Genomic DNA, 21,200 nt, shown 5'->3' with positions numbered 1-21,200 from the left:
GATATTGTTAGAGGTTTTAATTCATTTAAAGATGTAACTTAAAAGTAGAACATGGGGCGCCTGGGTGGCTCAGTTGGTTAAGCAATTGCCTTCAGCTCAGGTCGTGGTCCTGAAGTCCCAGGATCAAGTCCCACATTGGGCTCCAACTCCACAGGGAGTCTGCTTCTCCCTCTAATCTTCTCCCCTCTCATTCTCTCTCTCACTGTCTCTCTCTCAAATAAATTAACAAAATCTTAAAAAATAAAAATAGAACAAACAAGATGTTATGCCTTTTATTTTATTTTATTTATTTTTAAAGATTTTATTTATTTATTTGTCAGAGCATGCTCAGACAGGGGTAGCGGTAGGCAAAGGGAGAAGAAGGCTTCCCACTGAGCAAGGAGCCCAATGCGGGACTCTGTCCTAGGACCCTGCCAATCATGACCTGAACTGAAGGCAAATGCTCCACTGACTGAGCCATCCAGGCACCCCAAGAAGCTATATATTTATTTATTTATTTATTTAAAGATTTTATTTATTTATTTGACAGAGATCACAAGTAGGCAGAGAGGCAGGCAGAGAGAGAAAGAGAGGAGGAAGCGGAAGCAGGCTCCCCACCAGGCAGGGCTCGATCCCAGCACTCTGGGATCAGGACCTGAGCTGAAGGCAGAGGCTTTAACCCACTGAACCATCCAGGTGCCCCAAGAAGCTATATTTTTAAAAGCATTTTAAAAGTATGGTATTTTAGATTTAAAAAATTTTTATTTTTGTTATTAGAGGGATATTTTTTAGAAGGAAATTCGGCAGTATGTATCACAACTTTAGAAAAGCATAACTTGACTCTTAGATATCTTTTCTATCAAAATATTCATGTATAGTCAATTTCATTATTTGCAGTATGTTTTAGAAAGTCACTGTGAACACCAAATTAGTGAATACTGACTCATTGCTCCTAGAGGAATTACAAGGTTAAGTTCCACATTTCTGTCAACTGATCAATTCATAATCTTGTTCCATGTGTGCTTCTGTTCCATGGGTGATAGCTTATTTAATGTGTCCTGTTGATTCATTAACATTGAACTCACAAATAGCACTGTAACTGATGTCCAAGTGAAGCTTGTATTACATATTCTCTGTCAGGCACACCTCAGCCTTTTTGGTTTCAGAACCCTAGACAGCACTTCAGTGCTTAAACAGTGACATCACCAGCATAACACATACACACACACACAAACACACACCAAAGTGACACTAAATAGACTGCTGAAGGGACACTTGTTTACAGTATGAAAGCCTTGTTTGACCTGAGCTGGGGACATGTGGTTCTGGCAACTTAAATTTTCACAGCTCAGCACATATCTGCAAATGACCATAAAAACACCAGGAGCATTGAGTTAGGGGTTTACAGGTAAATCTTACTAAAGTAGGCTAATTCACAAATAACTCCCTCAAGTTAAGTTCTCGTATATCAATCACCCCTTCCTCTCCAGGGAGGGGAAAAAAGGAAAATCCTTCCATGTTCAGTGTAACAAAGAAGGAAGTCATCCTTGTACTTAAAGTCTCCCGTCTTTAAATCCCTAGTTTTGGTCATTGCTGAGACCAGTTTCCTGTTGAATTCTCATTAGGATTCACTTGAAGAACGTTGGTCGAGTGTCATCCAAACAGGTTTATGGGTTTATGCCAACCACAGGCCTGTAACCAGGATTCAGGCCTTTTACAGTGCTTCTGTCCTTCAGCCACTTACAACGAGGCCAACTTTACTTGTTTCTCTTTCTCCCTCCAAGGCTAGTGCTTCAGAGGTTTGATACAGGAAGAGGAAGATGGTATCTCTGACTGACTTACTCCCTCTAAGACCTGGTTAGATGAGGAAGTTCACTCAATTGACTTTGTTTTACTTTGAGAGCTAAATAAATTAAACCATGCTCCTAATTTAGAAAAGTTACATTCCTTAATATCTAATTAACATATATACATTTTGAGCCAGAACATGCTCACTATCTAAACCATAACAAATCAGTATGATTTTGGTAGCATGTTTATTATACCGAATTAGTGAATACTAATTCTGTTTATTATAGATTATAGGCACTGTGATAGGCAGAATTATGGCTTTCCCTGAAAAATCCATATCCTAACTCCCAGGACCTGTGAATGTATTAGGTTACATAGCTGAGGGGAATTACAGTTGTAGATGGAATTAAAGTAGGAAGAGCAGCCTGAATATATCCAGGTGGGTCCAGTTTAGTAACAAGAGGTTTTAAGAGTGGAAGAGAAAGGCAGAAGAGTCAAAATTTAAAAACTTGCTCTTAATCCAAGAAGAAATTAGAAACTGTGCTTAATAAATGTCCTATAGACACTTAAAATTGCAAGAAAAGTTTTTGTTTTTGTGCTGTATTTGTGACAAAATGTGTCTCAACATAGGCATTTTTGCCAATAAGAAATTTAGGAAGACTCAGTTAATTTAGTATTCCTGTTTTCTTTAGTGTAAATAGCTTCTGTTTATTTTGTTTATTATTAAAAGAAAGAGCTAAAAAAGTTTGTTAATTGTATATTACAAGTATTTTTTTTAAGATTTTATTTATTTGTCAGAGAGAGAGAACGAGTGAGCACAGGCAGACAGAATGGCAGGCAGAGGCAGAGGGAGAAGCAGGCTCCTCACCGAGCAAGGAGACCGATGTGGGACTCAATCCCAGGACGCTGGGATCATGACCTGAGCCAAAGGCAGCTGCTTAACCAGCTGAGTCACCCAGGCGTCCCTGTATATTACAAGTATTAATATCAGGTGAAAAAATAACCAGTAAATGATATTACATGAAGAAGCTTAGAAAAATCGGTTGAGTGAGGGAAGTAGATATGTTAACTCACTCTGTTTTATGCTGATTTTCCCAATTGAATAAGTTGAGCTCTCAGATTTAGTTTTGTTATAACCTTGGATCTATACCTATTGCTAGAGAACTAGAAAAGGTTATATGATGATTTTTCCCAAATGTTTTTATAAAATCCATTTATAAAATGCTTTATATAAGGTTTTCTGTTCAATTTGGAACAAGATAGGAGAAAGGCATTTAGAGTGTGCTAATTCACATTTTAAAGGGTGTTTTTTGAAATCTATTCCCAGCTCTCATTGAATCTCTAGCTAGAAGTATACTATATAATTTGAAACTTTATTAGAATATCCTTAAATTTTTCCATATATATACACACACATATGTATGTATATATATACACACATACACATAGTATACATATAGTATGTATACTATATGTATGTATGTATACATATGTATGTATATATGTGCTTACATATATACATACAGTATGTATATATGTATACATATATATGTATGTATATATATAATATATGTGCCTTTATAGTCTGTCTGTATTTTTTTTTTTTTTTAAGATTTATTTATTTCAGGGCGCCTGGGTGGCTCAGTGGGTTAAGCCGCTGCCTTCGGCTCAGGTCATGATCTCAGGGTCCTGGGATCGAGGCCCGCATCGGGCTCTCTGCTCAGCGGGGAGCCTGCTTCCTCCTCTCTCTCTCTGCCTGCCTCTCTGCCTGCTTGTGATCTCTCTCTCTGTCAAATAAATAAATCTTTAAAAAAAAAAAAAGATTTATTTATTTCAGAGAGAGCACTAGAGCAAGTGGGAGAAGGGGCACAGGGAGAGACTCTTCAAGCAGACCCCTGGTGAGCATGGAGCCCAGTGTGGGGCTCAATCTCATGACCCTGAGATCATGACCTGAGCAGAAACAAAGAGTTAAACACTTAACAGACTGAGCCACCTGGTGTCCCTTTAGTCTGTCTTGTATCATTAGCTGTTTAGATCAGAAGTTCAGGGAGTTAGAAATAAAGAGAATAATCCTTTTTACATGTTTCATGTTAATATCACGTTTCCCGTTCATATAGAACTTAAATCAGAGAAGTATAACTTAAAACTTGACTAACTACTAATATATTCCTATCATAGCTAATTCACTGAAGTAAAATAATTCTTGTAAACCATTAATAGCATTTACTTAATGGATGGAGTAGTAAGCCCTGAGTGTTTTGATCGCCTAGACTCCCTCATTTTCTAAGACTTTCTCCATCTGCCATGTTTCAGTGGTGATCCCATTGGCTTGAGGAGTCTGGGCTAGAATCCTTTAGTTTAGTAATGTGGAGTTCATACTTCGAATCCCTCGTCTATCTCTAAAATGCAGATCTATATCTTGTAAAAGTTCCCCTTTTTGCTTTATCTACCTTTAGTCAGATTCTGTCCTTGTAGCCAGAAGAGTCTTAACCAGTGCAAACACTTGCCTTTGTTCAAGTATGTGTTAGCTGTTCTCTGTTTGTCAGTTAATTGTCACAACCTTGCAAGACAGGTATTATTAATCATTAAAAAAAAGAAAAAAAGAAAAAGAACTTAGGGTTTAGGAGCAATTTAAGTAATCTGATAGAGGATCACAGTAGCTCAAAAGTGAAAGAACCAGGATTGAAATGTAGGTCTAACTCCAAAGTTAGTTCTTAACTCATTCACTCTAAAAATACTGGATATCAGCTGTGGGCTAGACAGTAGGCCAACCTACAAAAGAGATAAAAAAAAATTGGCTGTCCCAGAGTTTATAGTTCAGAGAAGGATAGAGACAAACAGGCAGTGACAACTCAGGGTAGTGAATACGTGGGGGAGGGAATAAAATGTGCTTTAAGAGCACTTGAGAGGTCAGGGAAGATTCCTCGAATGTTTAAGGCCTGAAGATTGGGTATTCATAAGTCAAGCATAAGAGAAGGTAGATTTTGCCAAACATTTGTGAAAAGAACATGGTGCATTTGAAGATCTAAAAGAAATTCAGTATGTAGGGAGCATAGAATGTAGTAGATGAATGGAAAGAGATGAGCCTGGAGAGGTAAATCAAATTATTCAGGGCCTTCTACTTCATATTAAGTTATTTGTTCTTTATTTTGGGAGCAAGAGGAGGTTAGGGCCATTGAAGGAACTTGTTGATCTTTAAAAACTGTCAGTTATTTTGAGCAGGAAAATGGGTGTATTCGGATATAGCAGAGCATTCCAATTTGGGACACCAGGGACAAGTCAAGATCAAAGGAGAAGAACCTTACCTTGTAGAGAAAAGGAGAAAGTTGGAAGTTGAACAAAAGTCTTTTATAGGAAATTGAGAAGTCAGTGGTGATGGTTTCTCATAGGCTGAGTTGTGGTATTTTTATTGTCTGAGTTTGTTGCTGTGCTAAGGAGAAATTCTTCCCTTCTCCTATTGAAGGAATAAAGTAAGCTTCTGCCTATTGGGAATGTGAGGTATGTCTCTTCTTGGGACCCACAATCTCAAGCCCTACGGCAGAGAATTCCCCCTCTGGCCTCCCAACTCCATTCAGTTTCACACTCCTTATCACATTTTCTTTGTAGAAAATGCATCTTCACACTGCAACCATAAAAGACTAGAGATACTTTAACACTAGGGGTATGGAAGTCAGTTAAGGAAGTTTTACAATAGTACAGACAGTAAATGATTAGTAGCCAAGTGAAGTAGTAATTAGTTGGAGAAGTGGAAGAATTTTGGAGATTACAGAGTCATATGGTCAGGTCCCGGGGTGACTCATTGGATATATGAGGTATGAGTTAAGAATGACTCTGAGGAGTCTGATTAAGGCAGTATGTACTTACCATTCACTGAAACACGGGTGACAGAGAAGAAGGGTGGGTTTTAATGGGAAAGATGGCAGGTCCCATTTTGGAGATGGTAAATTTGAGATTCCTGGAAGGTGTTCCAATGGTTGCCCAGCTTAAAGAGCCTCCTATAATGAGTAGTGGGTGTTTTGGCAAAACTAGAACTAATCTTTCATCTTCACCCCTCATTCCTGGAAGAGAATGCCTGCAGGTACATATGTAATAAGTTTATTTTAGAAAATCTGGGAGACTTTTTCTTCTAATTTAAAAAGTAAAATCATGTTCTCTTGCAACAAATTGCTAGAAAGTCATTGCTTGTCTTTGCCATTCTACTGTATAATTACCATTATTCTGTAGACTGCAGAAGAAAAAAGAAGGCTGTTTAAAGCAGAATTGGTATTTAATATATACATTACCTGGTAGATCTACAGGCAATTGTATTGGCATTGATTTTGAGAGACAGGCTAAGAAAATTAAACAATATACAAAACCATACTTTTTTATTTGTTGAGGATAGGATAGAATTTTCTTTTTTTCTTTTTTTTAAAGATTTTATTTATTTATTTGACAGAGATCACAAGTAGGCAGAGAGGCAGGCAGAGAGAGAGGAGGAACCAGGCTCTCCGTGGAGCGGAGAGCCCGATGCAGGGCTCGATCCCAGGACCCTGGGATCATGACCTGAGCCGAAGGCAGAGGCTTTAACCCACTGAGCCCCCAGGTGCCCCAGGATAGAATTTTCTTAATGAGGGTTAAAAATTAAAAAATCTTTTAATATTTGGTAATTAAAATTTTGAAAAATTTAACTTGTATCAAATTCTAACAAAATAAACTACATGAGTAATATATCATCTTGCTTGAGAAAGGATATTATGTAGGAAAATAAGCTAAAAAGGACTGTTTTAAAAGAACATGTTTTGGAGTGCCTGGGTGGCTCAGTCAGTTGAGCATCTCTCTTTGGCTCAGGTTGTGATCCCAGGATCTTGGGATCAAGTCCCTCATCTGGCTCCTTGCCCAGTGGTGAGTCTGCTTCTCCTTTTTGCCCCACCCCTGCTCGTGCTTTCTTTCTCTCTCTCTCAAATGAATAAAATTAAAAAAAAAATTTGTGTTCTCTTTGGCAGCACATACATTAAAAATGTGTTTATAACTTCTGTACATCTAAAATTCAAAACAAAGTTTTTTGTAACTGAAAAAAGTGGTTTTAGATATATATAATATGAACAAATTAAATTGTTGGGTATCAAAACTTACTTTAAAAAAAAAAATCTTTCTTACTCCTATTACTAGGAATATTAGCTTGAGTATGAGAGGCAAATAAATAGCTTCTGCTAATTCCTGAGAAAAGATTAGTAGTTTACAGAATACAAGACCTGTACCAAAAGGTATCAAAGATCAGGAAGGTTCCTAGCTTTTGAGAATTATAACAGATTAAATTGATTACTTCTTGCCTTACTTCCCAGCTCATCTCCAGCTATGCTTCCCTTCATGGGATTCATGTGACTTCCTTTGGTTTCAGAAGTACATCTGATTATTCCTTGCTTGTTAACTTCTAATGCTGAAAGCTTCCTCTCCCCAAATTGTCTGTATTAATTTCACGTGTACAGTTTTTTTTTTTTTAAAGATTTTATTTGACAGAGATCACAAGTAGCAGAGAGGCAGGCAGAGAGAGAGAGAGGGGGAAGCAGGCTCCCTGCTGAGCAGAGAGCCCGATGTGGGGCTTGATCCCAGGACCCTGAGATCACGACCTGAGCTGAAGGCATAGGCTTAACCCACTGAGCCACCCAGGTGCCCCACACGTGTACAGCTGTATATTCAATTTTATATACCAATTAAGCTTCTAAGTTTTAAATGTATTGGCCAAAACATACATTGAAACTCAGGGTATTGTTACAGCAAAAGCGTGGTGGAAAGAAATTAAATGTGGGGGAAAATTAAAAGACTTTCAGGTCAATTTTATAAACTTTCTAAAAATATGTATCTAATTTCTCCTGCTCTTTAGTCTTAAGTAATATCAAATTATTTACTATAATTTAAAGTATAAAATTTTGGTAAAGGACAGTAGTAGATAAAGTGAAAATCTGAAAGAATAAAAAATTTTTTAAAGATTTTATTTATTTATTTGACAGAGATCACGAGTAGGCAGAGAGAGAGAGAGAGAGAGAGAGAGGGAGGAGGAAGTAGGCTCCCTGCTGAGCAGAGAGCTCGACGCGGGACTCGATCCCAGGACCCTGGAATCATGACCTGAGCTGAAGGCAGAGGCTTTAACCCTCTGAGCCACTCAGGCGCCCCTGAAAGAATAAAAATTTTTAAGAGAAGGGGTGCCTGGGTGGCTCAGTGGGTTAAGCGTTTGCCTCAGCTCAGGTCATGATCTGAGTCCTGGTATCAAGCTCCACATGGGGGATGGGGGGTGGTGAGTCTCTGCTCAGCAGGGAGTCTGCTTCTCTGTGCTCTCCCTCTCTCTCTCAAATAAATAAAATCTTTTTTAAAAATCTTTTTATGTTAGGTATAAAATCAGCTTTTTTCCCCCCCAAAAGTTGACTGAATTTATAGAGGGAATGATGGCTCATGTGCCTTTCTGCCAACAAACGGTTTTTAATAATTGCCTAAAGTGGCCAAAGGTAATTAACTTTTACCTGGGATCTTCATAATTCAGATCTGTTTCATGTTGAATATAGTAATTTTTTTAAAATCTTGGGACTTTACATTAAGTTGTAAGTGATTTTTATTACTATAGCTCCTAATACATTTTAAGTATTCTTTACAATTTTTTTTAAGGTTTTATTTATTTATTTGATAGAGACTCACAAGCAGGGTGAGTGGTGGTCAGAGTAAGAGGGAGAAGCGGGCTCCCTGCAGAGCCCAACTTAGGTTTTGATGCCAGGACCCTGAGATCAACCTGAACCAAAGACAAATGCTTAACTGACTGAGCCACCCAGGCGCCCCTTCTTCACAATTTTTTACATATTTTTTACATCAGATCCTTGTTATGGCTGATCTGTGCCATGTTTCATTAAAATAACTGTAGAGAACCACTAAGAATTTAGAATGAGCAGACTTACTTTTTCTTTAAAGTCAGTTGTTAGTGTATCTAAAATGAAACAAAGCAAAACAAAAGGTAGAAAATTGCTATCAGTGAGCACTGCAAGCTCAGTTTTCCATTGCTCACATTTTCTGTTCTCCTTTGACTTGGAAAATTAAGTTCTTTGTTTGCTTTTACAAGACAAAGTGCACACCCTTTAGTAGTCTGCTGTTTCCTCCTTTCCATCCATGTTTTCTATTCTTTCCTAGTCCTGCCTGCCTTTTGTGCTTTATGCTAAAGGGAGGAGATTTAAAAGTGAAAGTTAAAGAAAAATCATCCCTCATGTTTATGGTCTGTAGAGCACTGTGACCTGTGGAGAACTGATCATTTCATATCTTATGATTAATTCTATAATTACTTATTATCTAATTTATTTCTTTGGGATTTCTTACAGATTTAAAACTTAGTTGTAAACTGGAGCCATCTGGGCAAAATGACAAACTATTATCCCCCTCCCCCCACCCCATCACTGTACAGCATATGATGTAATAATTGCTTAGATTCCTAGAATTAGTGTATAGATACAATGTACATTTAATTTTTTTTAACAGTTTAAAAGTATGTTAAATTGAGAAATATTAATCACTATTACTAATAAAACAACATGGTCATGGTGCGGAGGGGTGGGGTACTGTTTTCATTTAGCTTGTATTATAGGTGGGGCAGTGAAGCTGAATGCCAGTAGTGTCATCATGTTTGTAACATTTTCTAAAGGGCTAATATTTAATAATTTATCAAAGAACAGAAAATGGTATACACAAGGCTTCCCTAGAGGCCCTGTGTGGGTATTGGAAAGAAGGTAACCTAGAACTCAGAAGACTCAGCCTCATCTCTGTGAGCAAGTCAGCCTCCCCAGGCTTCAGGTTCCTTATATGATATAGAGATTATCCTTACTCTTTTGCTGATAACATATTAGGATTATTATGGGATCAGATTAAGTGATAAAGTACTTTGGAAACAAGGCATTGTCAAAGTTTAAAATATTATTAAAATGAAATACCTTAACACATGCTGCATTGTGCTACCTGCTAATGACTGAGCCAGATGCATTAAGAGATGTATCAAATATGTTCCAGCTCTGTTAGTCACACTGTTACACAGTAAGAGTTCAATAGGGTAATTCTGATATATGACCATCTGTATATATTATAAAGATGAAATACATTTTTATCTGACTTATGGAATTGATAAGTTAGGAAATGGTTGGAAAACCTACAAGTATTTGTAGAACTGTTTCTATGCTTGGTCTTTTTAGGGAAAACAATTTGTTTGGTTTTTGGATAGAATTATTCAGAACCATTTTCAACAAAATGAAATGAATATCCTTATATCTAAAGTAGTTTATGTTAATTAGAAGGAGATATAATATCTTTGTGATGGGGTGCCTGCGTGGCTCAGTCATTTAAGCGCCTGACTCTTGATTTTAGCTCAGGTTATCATCTTGGGGTTGTGAGAGCAAGCCCTGTGTCGGGCTTCATGTCAGCACAAGTCTGCTTGAGGTTCTCTTCATCTTTCTCCCTCTGCCCCTCTCCCCCCACTCATGTGCGCACTAGAGCTCTCTTAGTAAATAAAGTCTTTTTTTTTTTTTAAAGATTTTATTTATTCATTCAACAGACAGAGATCACAAGTAGGCAGAGAGGCAGGCAGAGAGAGAGAGGAGGAAGAGGCTCCCCGCTAAGCAGAGAGCCCCATGCGGGGCTCGATCTCAGGATCCTGGGATCATGACCTGAGCTGAAGGCAGAGGCTTTAACCCACTGAGCCACCCAGGCGCCCCAGTAAATAAAGTCTTTAAAAAAAAGATCCTTGTGGGCACCTGGGTGGCTCAGTGGGTTAAGCCGCTGCCTTCGGCTCAGGTCATGATCTCAGGGTCCTGGGATCAAGGCCCGCATCGGGCTCTCTGCTCAGCAGGGAGCCTGCTTCCCTCTCTCTCTCTGCCTGCCTCCCCATCTACTTGTGATTTCTCTCTGTCAAATAAATAAATAAAATCTTAAAAAAAAAAAAAAAGATCCTTGTAGGGCGTCTGGGTGGCTCAGTGGGTTAAGCTTCTGCCTTTGGCTCAGGTCATGATCTCTAAGTCCTGGGATGGAGCCTCACATTGGGCTCTCTGCTCAGCAGGGAGCCTGCTTCCCCCCTCTCTCTGCCTGTCTCTCTGCCTACTTGTGATTTCTCTCTCTGTCAAATAAATAAAATCTTTAAAAAAAAAAATCCTTGGGACATAGGCTCTGTTCCTGTTGCTGTTTATTCTGGCCTCCTCTTTCCTCTCATTCTTCTATGTTGTATTTCAGCACTGAGCTACTTATGGTTTCAAAATCCACTTTATTCTCCCTTGTCTGTGGGCTTTTCCTGCTATTTCTGCCTAAAACACAGTATCTGATTTCTGTAGTTAACTTTTAATTTATTTTTATTTTATTTTATTTTTTATCTTCCCCAGCCCTTAAGCCTGTGTTTTAGAAGTTTAGTATTGATGGGGAAAGCAGGTTAGGAAAGTAAATTGGGGAGGTTAACCTGAAATACTTTAATAGATCTTTATAAAGTCTTTATAAATCTTTACTTTTTTTTTTTTTTTAAGATTTTTATTTATTTATCAGAGAGAGAGGGAGAAAGCGAGCACAGGCAGACAGAATGGCCGGCAGAGGCAGAGGGAGAAGCAGGCTCCCTGCTGAGCAAGGAGCCCGATGTGGGACTCGATCCCAGGATGCTGGGATCATGACCTGAGCCGAAGGCAGCTGCTTAACCAACTGAGCCACCCAGGCGTCCCTATAAATCTTTACTTTGTAAAGATTATTAGATAGTCAACGTGTTAAAATTTCAGTAGAATTAGAGGTTGAGAATCACCATAAATTGCAGATTATGAAGCAGAGTTGTAGAAATGGAGGTGATCTGAAGGCAAAATAAGCATTCATTCATATGTTCTTAGCTTTGTACTAGGGGGATAGAGGAGTGAAGGGGATAAAAATTTTACTCCTCTGATATTTAGAAAATATAGAGAATGCTTATATATCATAAGAAAAAGATAACCCTATAGAAAAGTGAACAAATGTCTTGAACAGGCATCTGACAAAGAAGAATGGCCAATAAACATTTAAAGGCACTTGCTTCATTGGTAATTGTCACATCCACCAGATAGATTGAAAATGCCAAGCACTAGTGAAGATGTGAAGCAGTGGTCACTCTCATACTCTGCTCTTGGAAGTAAGTATAAACTGGTACAGCCACCTTGGAAAACAGTAGTGTATACTCTATTCAGCAGTGTTCAGCTGTGTGTACTCTGACCCAGCAGTCTACTGTAAGGTGTATTTCCAGTAGACTGGTTGTTGGCAGTACGTTTCTTGATCTTAGTGTTGAGTTACATTGGTATTCCGTTTCTGCTAATTCATTGAAGTGTACATTTGTTATGTTTATTTTTCTGTGCATGTATTATACTTGAATTTTTTTTTTTTTCAGTTTTCTTTTTCTTGTATTCTGGAGAGGGGAGCCATCATTATCATCAAAATCATCACCATGATAGCAGACATTAATATATGCCAGGTACTGTTTTAGGTGCATTACAAATAACTCATTTAACCCTCAACAACTCTTGGAGGCTTACTTTTATTATCTCCATTTTGTAGCTGAGGAAACTGAGGCACAGTAAGGTTGAGTAACTTGCCAAAGCTTACCCAGCTAAGTGGCAGACTTTGAACCCAGATATTCTGTCTCTAAAGTCTGTGCTCTTAACTACTGTGCTGTACATCCAGTAAACAAATAAAACAGTCTGTGTGCTTAGCCTTTGTGTTTTATATGGTGATAAATGACATCAAGAAAAATAAACCAGGTTAAAGGAGAATAGGCAGTGTTCTGGGGAGTGTGTTGTATTGCTGCTTCATATAGGTTGGTCAGAGATGGTGTCATGGAGAAGGTGACAGTAGCACAGAGACTTAAAGAAGCTGAGGGATAAGCTGTGTAAGTATCTGGTAGAAGAGCTTTCTAGGCAGGAAGAAGAAAGTGCAGTGATCCGAGATGGCCCATCTGAAGGATAGGAAGAAGTCTCTGTGGCAGCCCTGGACTGCCACGGTAGGAGATGAGGTTAGAGAAGTGACTGGGGCTACATAGTAGGGGGAGGACTAGGGGTGTGTGTCCTAGAAAACCAGGTAGAAAAAGCATTTTTAGGAAAAGAGATGATCCCTGTGTCCAGTGTGGCTGACAGCTCAAGTAAGATGAGGACTGAAAATTGACTATCGGATTAGCAATGTGGAGTTAATTGGGGACCTTAACGGGCAGTTTTAATGTAGTGGAAACAGCAAGCATAGTCAGAAATCAACATTTTAAGCAAGTATGCAAAATATAGGGGAGTTGGAATAAATTTTGCTAAAATAATTTGGGGGGGTATATGGAAAGAAAAGAAGTGGGAAAGTTGAAATAGGATTATCAAAGTCTAGTGGTTTGAAGAAAGAGAATGCCTGAGTGAAAAATCTGGTAGCATTTCTTGTTGTTGTCACTACTTTAATCCTTTATTTCCTTCAGGAATTTGAGACAAAAGACAAATGTAATGGCCCCGGTTTTCAAGTACAATAATTTACATTCTTTTGGGGGATGACAGGACAGCCATATGAGAAACAGTAAAGGGACCATTTTACTTCTCTGCTCCTGAGAATTTCCCTCATCAGAAAAACTCAATATTTTTAGTTTCACACTTTTTCTTGCCCAATTATCCAGGGAAGATGAGAAAGTAGTTGAGGCGTGATGAGGAATCAGGGTAAAACTTTGCATATACATTTGCCTCTTGAACAACTTAGGGTGTGGGGGTGCTGAGCCCCAGCCCAGTAAAAAATTCATGTATAAATTTAACTCCTCCAAAACTTAATGACTAATAGTCTACAGTTGACCAGGAGCTTTAAAATAGCATAAACAATCAATTAACACATATTTTGTATGTTATGTGTATTAAACACTGTATTCTTACAGTAAAAAAAAAAAACAAACAAAAAATGTTAGGAAAATCATAAGGAAGAGAAATAGTTACAGAACTGTAAAAAAAAAAAAAACCAAAAAACTGTGTATAAGTAGACTTGCACAACCAAACCTGTCTTTTTCAAGAGTCAATTGTATTAACATGATTGTAACACAGAAATTTATTTCAATTTGAAAGGTTTTCACTTTAAGTATATTTTACTAAAATGGGCATCTGTATAGCTAAAAGCAAGAACTTATGCTAAGCTGAGCAGACAGGATGGTAGCTTCTAGACTCACAGTCTCTTAAGGAGAACCATGAGGTGGGCACCTGGTGGCCAAACCATAACTGGTCCTCAAGTTAGGGCTTTTGCTTTTACTCTCCTTCTTATCAGTGCACACTCAGAAATAGGCACCTCAAGCAGTGGCTGTGGGAAATTGTGGGAAAGTGGAATAGACCACAATTGAATAAAAATTAAGTAGAAGATACAAGGTAGGGAATAGCTATCCCAAGCAGAGCAAATAGTTGGTTAAAGCATTAGGAATACTGAAATAGCGATGCTGAATCCACATATGATAGGGAAATAATAAACTCCTAGCAATAAAGTAATGATAACCTGCTGTCAAGATGTGCATTCAGAGTGCAACACCAGCCTTTTGGGATTAATCTGTATGATCAGATTTTTCTGTAGTTTCTGACTTTATAAGATTTTTAACTTCTCCCCATTACCATTTTTATCTTTAGAAAAAACCCCTTCTTGAGTTCAAAACGGCCTGCTGAGCCTTAAGCTGAGTATAAATTTTAGATTTACCATGTGGGCACATAAGGAAAATGATACTTTAAAAATTATTTTTCTTTCTTAAAATTAAAAAGAAAATCCCACAGAGCATTTTAACCAATTATAGTAAAATATTTAAAATGTTCATTTGTTTAAAGTGATCATTAGTAAAGAATAAATCTGTTATATAAACTGAAGTACAAATTTATTTGGAAATTAATACTTTCTGCACTTTAATAATATTAGAACCAGGGAATGAAATGTTTTTTCTAGGAATTAATTTTTAAGAACATTTTAAGTGGCCATGATGGATTTGCCAGCTCCCTCCCCCCAAAAAACCCTAAAAACTGAAAATCTGAACAAAATATATGAAACAACTGTTTTCAGATATTGGATAACAGCAGTGCAGGACTGTGATTCCTGAAATAAAGGAAACAAACAAGTGAGCCATATGGTCACCTAATCACCCCAGCTTCCTGCCTAGAGGCACAGTCTGAATAACAGAGCAGGGAGAGGGATCTTGGGCAAAGGACAGTGGTCTCAACAAGTTGAGGAGACAGAGACCAGAATTCATGGAGGCTGAGGCAACTGAAAGTTGCAGGCAAAATTCCAAAAGAAGGACACTATGTAGGAAAATAAGTCTAAAAGCTTCAATAGGAGTCTGTCTGACTTTTTATTTCTCTCTGTATTCTGGAATGTGTGTGTAGAATGAAACTATACATCCAGGCAAAGAGTTGATCAGGTTGGTATGAGCTAATAGCTCTTTTAAGGTCTTAGCTGGTGGGGAAGCATTTGATTTTTTTATAGATAGAGGGTGAAGTCCTTGTTGGCCATTGAGAACTTTTAATAGAAATCTCTAAGGGCTGTGGTACTAAAGTACATTAATAAATGTTATGAATAACTTTATGCTAATATAAACTTAACAATTTGGATAATTAGACAAATCTCAAAAACTAAGTTACAAAGTGTCACAAAAATTGAGAATGTGAGTAGCCGTTTATGTTACAGATATTGAATTGGTAATTTATTTCACTTAGCGTAATACCTTCTGGGTACATCCATGTTGTTGCAGATGTCAAAATCTCATTCTTTTTTTGTGTCTGAGTAATATTCCATTGTATATTTTGTCACAGCTTTATCCATTTATCTATTTAAAGACATTTTTTTAAGTAGGCTCCACACCCAGCATGAAGCCCACCATGGGTCTCGAGATCAAGACCTGAGATCAAGAGTTAGATGCTCAACCAACTGAGCCACCCAGGCACCTCTATCCATTTATCTTTTTTGTTTTGTTTTATTTTGTTTTAAGATTTTACTTATTCGTTTGACAGACAGAGATCACAAGTAGGCAGAGAGGCAGGCAGAGAAAGGAAGGCAGGCTCCCCACTGAGCAAAGAGCCCAATGCGGGGCTCTATCCCAGGACCCTGAGATCATGACCTGAGCCGAAGACAGAGGCTTAACCCACTGAGCCACCCAGGTGCCCCCGTTTATCTATTAATGGACACTTAGGTTGCTTCCATGTCTTGGCTATTATAAAAAATGTTGCAGTAAACATAAGGGTGCATAAAGCTTTCTGAATTAGTGTTTTTTTTTTGGATACATAACTTATGGTGAAAAAGTAGATCACATTGTAGTTGTATTTTTAAGTTTTTGAGGGACCTCCGTACGGTTTTCTACAGTGGCTGCACCAGTTTTCATTACTACCAACAGTGCATAAAGGTTTCTTTTCTCTACATCTTCACCAACACTTTTTATTTCTTTGTGATACTAATCATTCTGACTGCTGGGAGGTTATATCTCATTGTGGTTTTGATTTGCCTTTCCCTGATGACTAGCGATGTTGAACATCTTTTCATGTGTATATCTTCTTTGAGAAAATGTCTATTCCATTCTGCCCATTTGTCAACCACCATTATTTATTACTTTGGTGTTGAATTATGTAAGTTCTTTATATATTTTGGCTAATAACCCCTTACCAGATATATAACTTGCAAATATCTTCTTTCATTCACTTGGTTGCCTTTTTGTTTTGTTGATGGTTTCCTTTGCTGTGCAAAAAGTTTTTTATTTTGGTGTAGTCCCAGTAGTTTATATTGCTTTTGTTTCCCTTGCAGGAGACCTATCCAAAAATATGTTGCTAAAGCTAATGTCAAAGAAATTGCCACTTTTGTTGTTTTTCTTTTAAGAGTTTTATGATTTCAGTCATGCATTTAGGTTTTTAATCCATTTTGAGGGATTTTTTTCATTTTGAGTTTATTTTTATGTCTTGTATAAGTGGACCAGTTTTATTCTTTCACATGGAGCTGTCCAGTTTCCCCAAACCATTTATTAAAAAGACTGTCCTTTCCCCATTGTATATTCTTTCCTCTTTTGTCATCGATCAATAGACCTTATGAGCATGGGTTTATTTTTGGGCTCTCTATTCTACTCCATTGACCTGTGTGTCTGTTTTTGTGCCGGTATATATTATTTTGAATACTGTAATAACTCTTTGGTAACCAATCTTGAAATCTGGAATTACGATACCTCAGCTTTGTTGTTCTTTCTCAAGATTGCTTTGGCTATTCAGGTCTTTTGTGGTTCCATCCAACAAATATCAGAAAAATGCTATTGGTATTTTGATAGGGATTGCATTGAATCTGTAGATTGCTTTGGGTATTATAGACATTTTATCAATATTAATTCTTCCAATCCGTGGGCATGGTATACCTTTCCATTTGTTTGCATTGCCTTCAATTCCTTTAATCAGTGTTTTATAGTTTACAGTGTACAGGTCTTTTACCTCTTTGGGCCAATTTATTCCTAGTTATTTTTGTTTCTAGTGTAATTGTAAATGGGATTGTTTTCTTAATTTCTTTATGCTACTTCATTATTAGTATGTAGAAATGCAACAGATTTCTGTATATTAAATTTGTATCCTGCAGCTTTATTGAATTCATTTATTAGTTCTAATAGTTTTTTGATGGAGTCTTTAGAGCTTTCTATATATTGTGTCATGTCATCTGCAAATAGTGACAGTTTCACTTCTTCCTTACCAATTTGGATGCCCTTTATTTCTTGTCTGATCACTGCAGTATAGCTACATTTTAAATGTTACGTAGTCAAGGTTGTAAATGTTCAGTCTTTGAGAATTTATGAGGCAGTTGTCTTATCACTCCTCTACTTCCTTTTGAATGCCACATAAAAAAAGAAAAGCTGTAAAATGAGAATGATCTTTAAAAATAAGTGAATTGGGGCGCCTGGGTGGCTCAGTGGGTTAAGCCGCTGCCTTCGGCTCAGGTCATGATCTCAGAGTCCCGGGATCGAGTCCCACATCGGGCTCTCTGCTCAGCAGGGAGCCTGCTTCCTCCTCTCTCTCTGCCTGCCTCTCTGCCTACTTGTGATCTCTCTCTGTCAAATAAATAAATAAAATCTTTAAAAAAAAAAAAAAAGTAAGTGAATTAATGAAAATTTATGCTCTCCCAGGAAGTGAATATAATGCAGATTTTGTAATAATGGTATTAAATGAGTATTTTGTAATAATGGTATTATATGCGTCACACTGGTAAGTTGGACAGTGTGTAAGAGATGAGTAACTCCTGGTTTTTAAGAACTATAGTGCCAGTAATTTGGGGATAGGGTAGGAATTAGGCCAGTAAGCAAAAAACAAGATAACCAAACAGAATAAGGTGAGTCCCATATAAAAATCTCCCCGAAAGTACATTGGAGGTTTTAAGGAAAGCAATATTTTGCCAATTATGGGGAAAAGCTTGAATGCAAAAGTAGCATTTGTAATGATCTTCAGTGATTGGATAGAACTTTAGCAGGTAGAAAGTTTTAGGTGTAAAATCCTCACAAACCTGGGAAAGCACAGGTCATATATATTGGGGAAACAGGAAAGTGTGTGTATGTAGATAAGCGTGAGGAAATAATAGGAGATACAGTTGGAAAGATAGATTGGGATCAAATTTGATAAGCAGTGGGAGTGTGACTGTAGATAAGGAAAAGTTACAGAGCTACCCGCTCCTTTATATGGTAGCTGCTAGCCACATATGGATATTGAGCACTTGAAATGTACCTGGTCCAAATTGAGATGTACTGTAAGTTTAAAATATGCAACAGATTTCTGAGGCTTAGTACAAGAAAACTCATTAAATTTTTTTATATTGATGACATGTTGAAATAATTGCATTTTAGATGTACTAGGTTAAATAAAATATACTATTAAAATCGATTTAATCTATTTTTATTTTTTTAATGTATCTGCTAGAACACTGAGAATTACATATGTGACTCAGATTATATTCTATTCGGAGGGCTAGTATAGAATACAGCTGATATTTGCTGGTACTTACTACGTACCACATATTGTCTAGAACTTGTGATAAGTTTAAGTTAATCCTCATAGAAAACCTTATGAAGTAGGTGTTATTATTATCCCTCTTTTTCAAGTAACTGGGGTGTGGAGAGGTCAAGCAACATATCCGAAATCACTCCACTACTGAGTAAGAAGCCAGGATTCAAACGAAGGCCTCTCTGGCGTCAGACCCAGTGACTTTCCCAGCACACTGTGGCATGTTGTCATTGGACCATTAAAGGTGTTTGAGCTGGAGAATGACACGATTGGAATGATACTTCAGCAGAATTATAATAAAGATAAATGAGGAGAAGAAACTTCATTTTTAGCTGTCTAGTTTTTTGTTTGCTTTATTTTATTAATGTTCCTTTTTTGTAGGAGAAAAATTCCTTGTTTAAATTGAAGTTTTCAATTGTGTGTGTGTGTGGTTTTTTTTTAAAGATTTTATTTATTTGTCAGAGACAGAGAGGGAGAGAGCGAGCACAGGCAGACAGAATGGCAGGCAGAGGCAGAGGGAGAATCAGGCTCCCTGCCGAGCAAGGAGCCGGATATGCGACTTGATCCCAAGACGCTGGGATCATGACCTGAGCCAAAGGCAGCTGCTCAACCAACTGAGCCACCCAGTTGTGTTTTTTTGAAGTGTACTTTATATTAACCACTTCTCAAAATATTTGCATATCTCCTTGTAGATTTGATAATGGGCTGCATTAAAAGTAAAGAGAACAAAAGTCCAACCATTAAATATAGAACCGAAAACACTCCAGAACCTGTCAGTAGCAGTGTCAGCCATTATGGAGCAGAACACACTGCAGTGGCACCATCATCTTCAACAAAGGGAGCATCTGTTAATTTTAGCAGTCTTTCCATGACACCATTTGGAGGATCCTCAGGGGTGACACCTTTTGGAGGAGCATCTTCTTCATTCTCAGTGGTGCCAAGTTCATATCCTGCTGGTTTAACAGGTGAGATCTAAATGGACAGTTCTCTTGTCAGCTTGAGAACATGACCTCAGGCAGGCAGTGCATACAGTTTTTGCCTGCTGTGAGAAAAATAACTTACTTGGGGACTTAAAAGTTTATGTGAAAATTAAAGCTTCTAACATAAAAATTACAGTCTTAAATTATACATCATATTGTTCTGAAAATTTGGTGATAATCTGGTGATTATCTACTGGTTATACCATTGGTTATTTCAATAATTGATTTTTTTCAAGTAGTGAGTGGTTACTATGTGGCAGGCAGTGGGGATATAAAAATTAAAAACATGTACCCCTCCCTCAAGAATGTTAATGTTACAACTTTCCAGTGTTTTAGGGTTTATAATGTACTATCCAATATTAAAATATTATAGTAGTTACTTAATATTAATTAAATGGCAATGTTGTGATGATAATACAGTTTTTCTCTCAGACACTGATTTAAAAAATGAAAGTCCTGAAGCTCAGAGTTAAGCTTTTTTTTCAGAGTCACAGATAAGAAGCAGGGGAGCCCAGGTTTAATGTCCTGTGCCAGAACTCCATTTATCACATTATGATCACCTTTCAGAGAACAAGAAGTGACAGCTGACAACTTTTCATGGAGCCAGAAATGCTCTAAAAAAGTAGTTAGAAACTTTAGAAAGAGTTGTTTTGTGGTGTTTCCAGATCAGGATACTTTTTCCTTGAGTAACAAAGCATAATTGGCTTTAAAAAGGCAGGGTGAGCTCTAGGATTCCTTGATACAGCAGTAGTTTCTTGATGTCATCAAGGACTCCAGTTCTTGATCTCTTTTTGGTAGCCTTTAGATTATCAGCTTTAATCTTAGGCTTGGCAAAACAGCTGCAAGCATCAAACTGAGCAACACATGTCCTTACTATCAACCAGAGGGGGCAAAAAAGGAATCTGTTCTATAGGCTTGGGCTATAAATTTGTCCTTTCAGTCTGCTTACCTCCAGACCAGTAATAGTGCTAGAGGAATGCCATAAGTGAATTCTATGAGACTGTTCATTTCAGGAGTTGTGGACATCAAAGGCCGATTACAGTCTTAATTCTAACCCCTTAACTAACTATCTCAGTAATAGATGACCACGATAGTGTCCTCAGTGATCAGCCAAGTTTAAGTTATTTTCAGGATTATATGTTTGGGAAAGACAGTAATCCAAAATGATCCAAGTAAACTTTGATACTTAAGGACATACTTACTTACCTAAACAGTTTATTTATGTGGAAAGTCCCTTCATGGTATACGTCTGTTAACACATATGGAGTCTCTGTGAGAATTGTAAGCAAGAGAAACAAGGTTTTTGTCTTAATGGAATTTACGTTATAACAAAAGTTGGACAATAATTAGTGAATAAACAATTAAACAGGATGATTAATGGTTCTTAACTGCTCTGAAGGAACTGACCAGAGTGATTGGTGAAAGCCCTTTAGAAGATCAAGGAAAGCTGTCTTGAAGAGAAATC

The 21,200-nt window shown here is 37.5% G+C and overlaps 1 protein-coding gene across 3 annotated transcripts in view; it reads left to right on the top strand.

Annotated features, from left to right (window-relative positions):
• Nucleotides 1-21,200, top strand: part of YES1 (YES proto-oncogene 1, Src family tyrosine kinase) — a 64,464-nt gene that overhangs the window by 22,889 nt on the left and 20,375 nt on the right. For all 3 annotated transcript variants that reach the window (XM_032309926.1, XM_032309925.1, XM_032309927.1), the window contains one exon: nt 19,448-19,720. In XM_032309926.1, the coding sequence (XP_032165817.1) occupies nt 19,456-19,720 (265 nt within the window). In that variant the 5' untranslated portion in view covers nt 19,448-19,455. Of the gene's footprint in view, nt 1-19,447; nt 19,721-21,200 lie in introns of those variants that run through there.

This window comes from Mustela erminea, chromosome 13 (assembly GCF_009829155.1).
Source record: "Mustela erminea isolate mMusErm1 chromosome 13, mMusErm1.Pri, whole genome shotgun sequence".
Lineage (NCBI taxonomy): Eukaryota > Metazoa > Chordata > Mammalia > Carnivora > Mustelidae > Mustela > Mustela erminea.
Note: the sequence above shows the minus strand (reverse complement) of the source record. Positions and strands in the feature narration are given on the sequence as shown.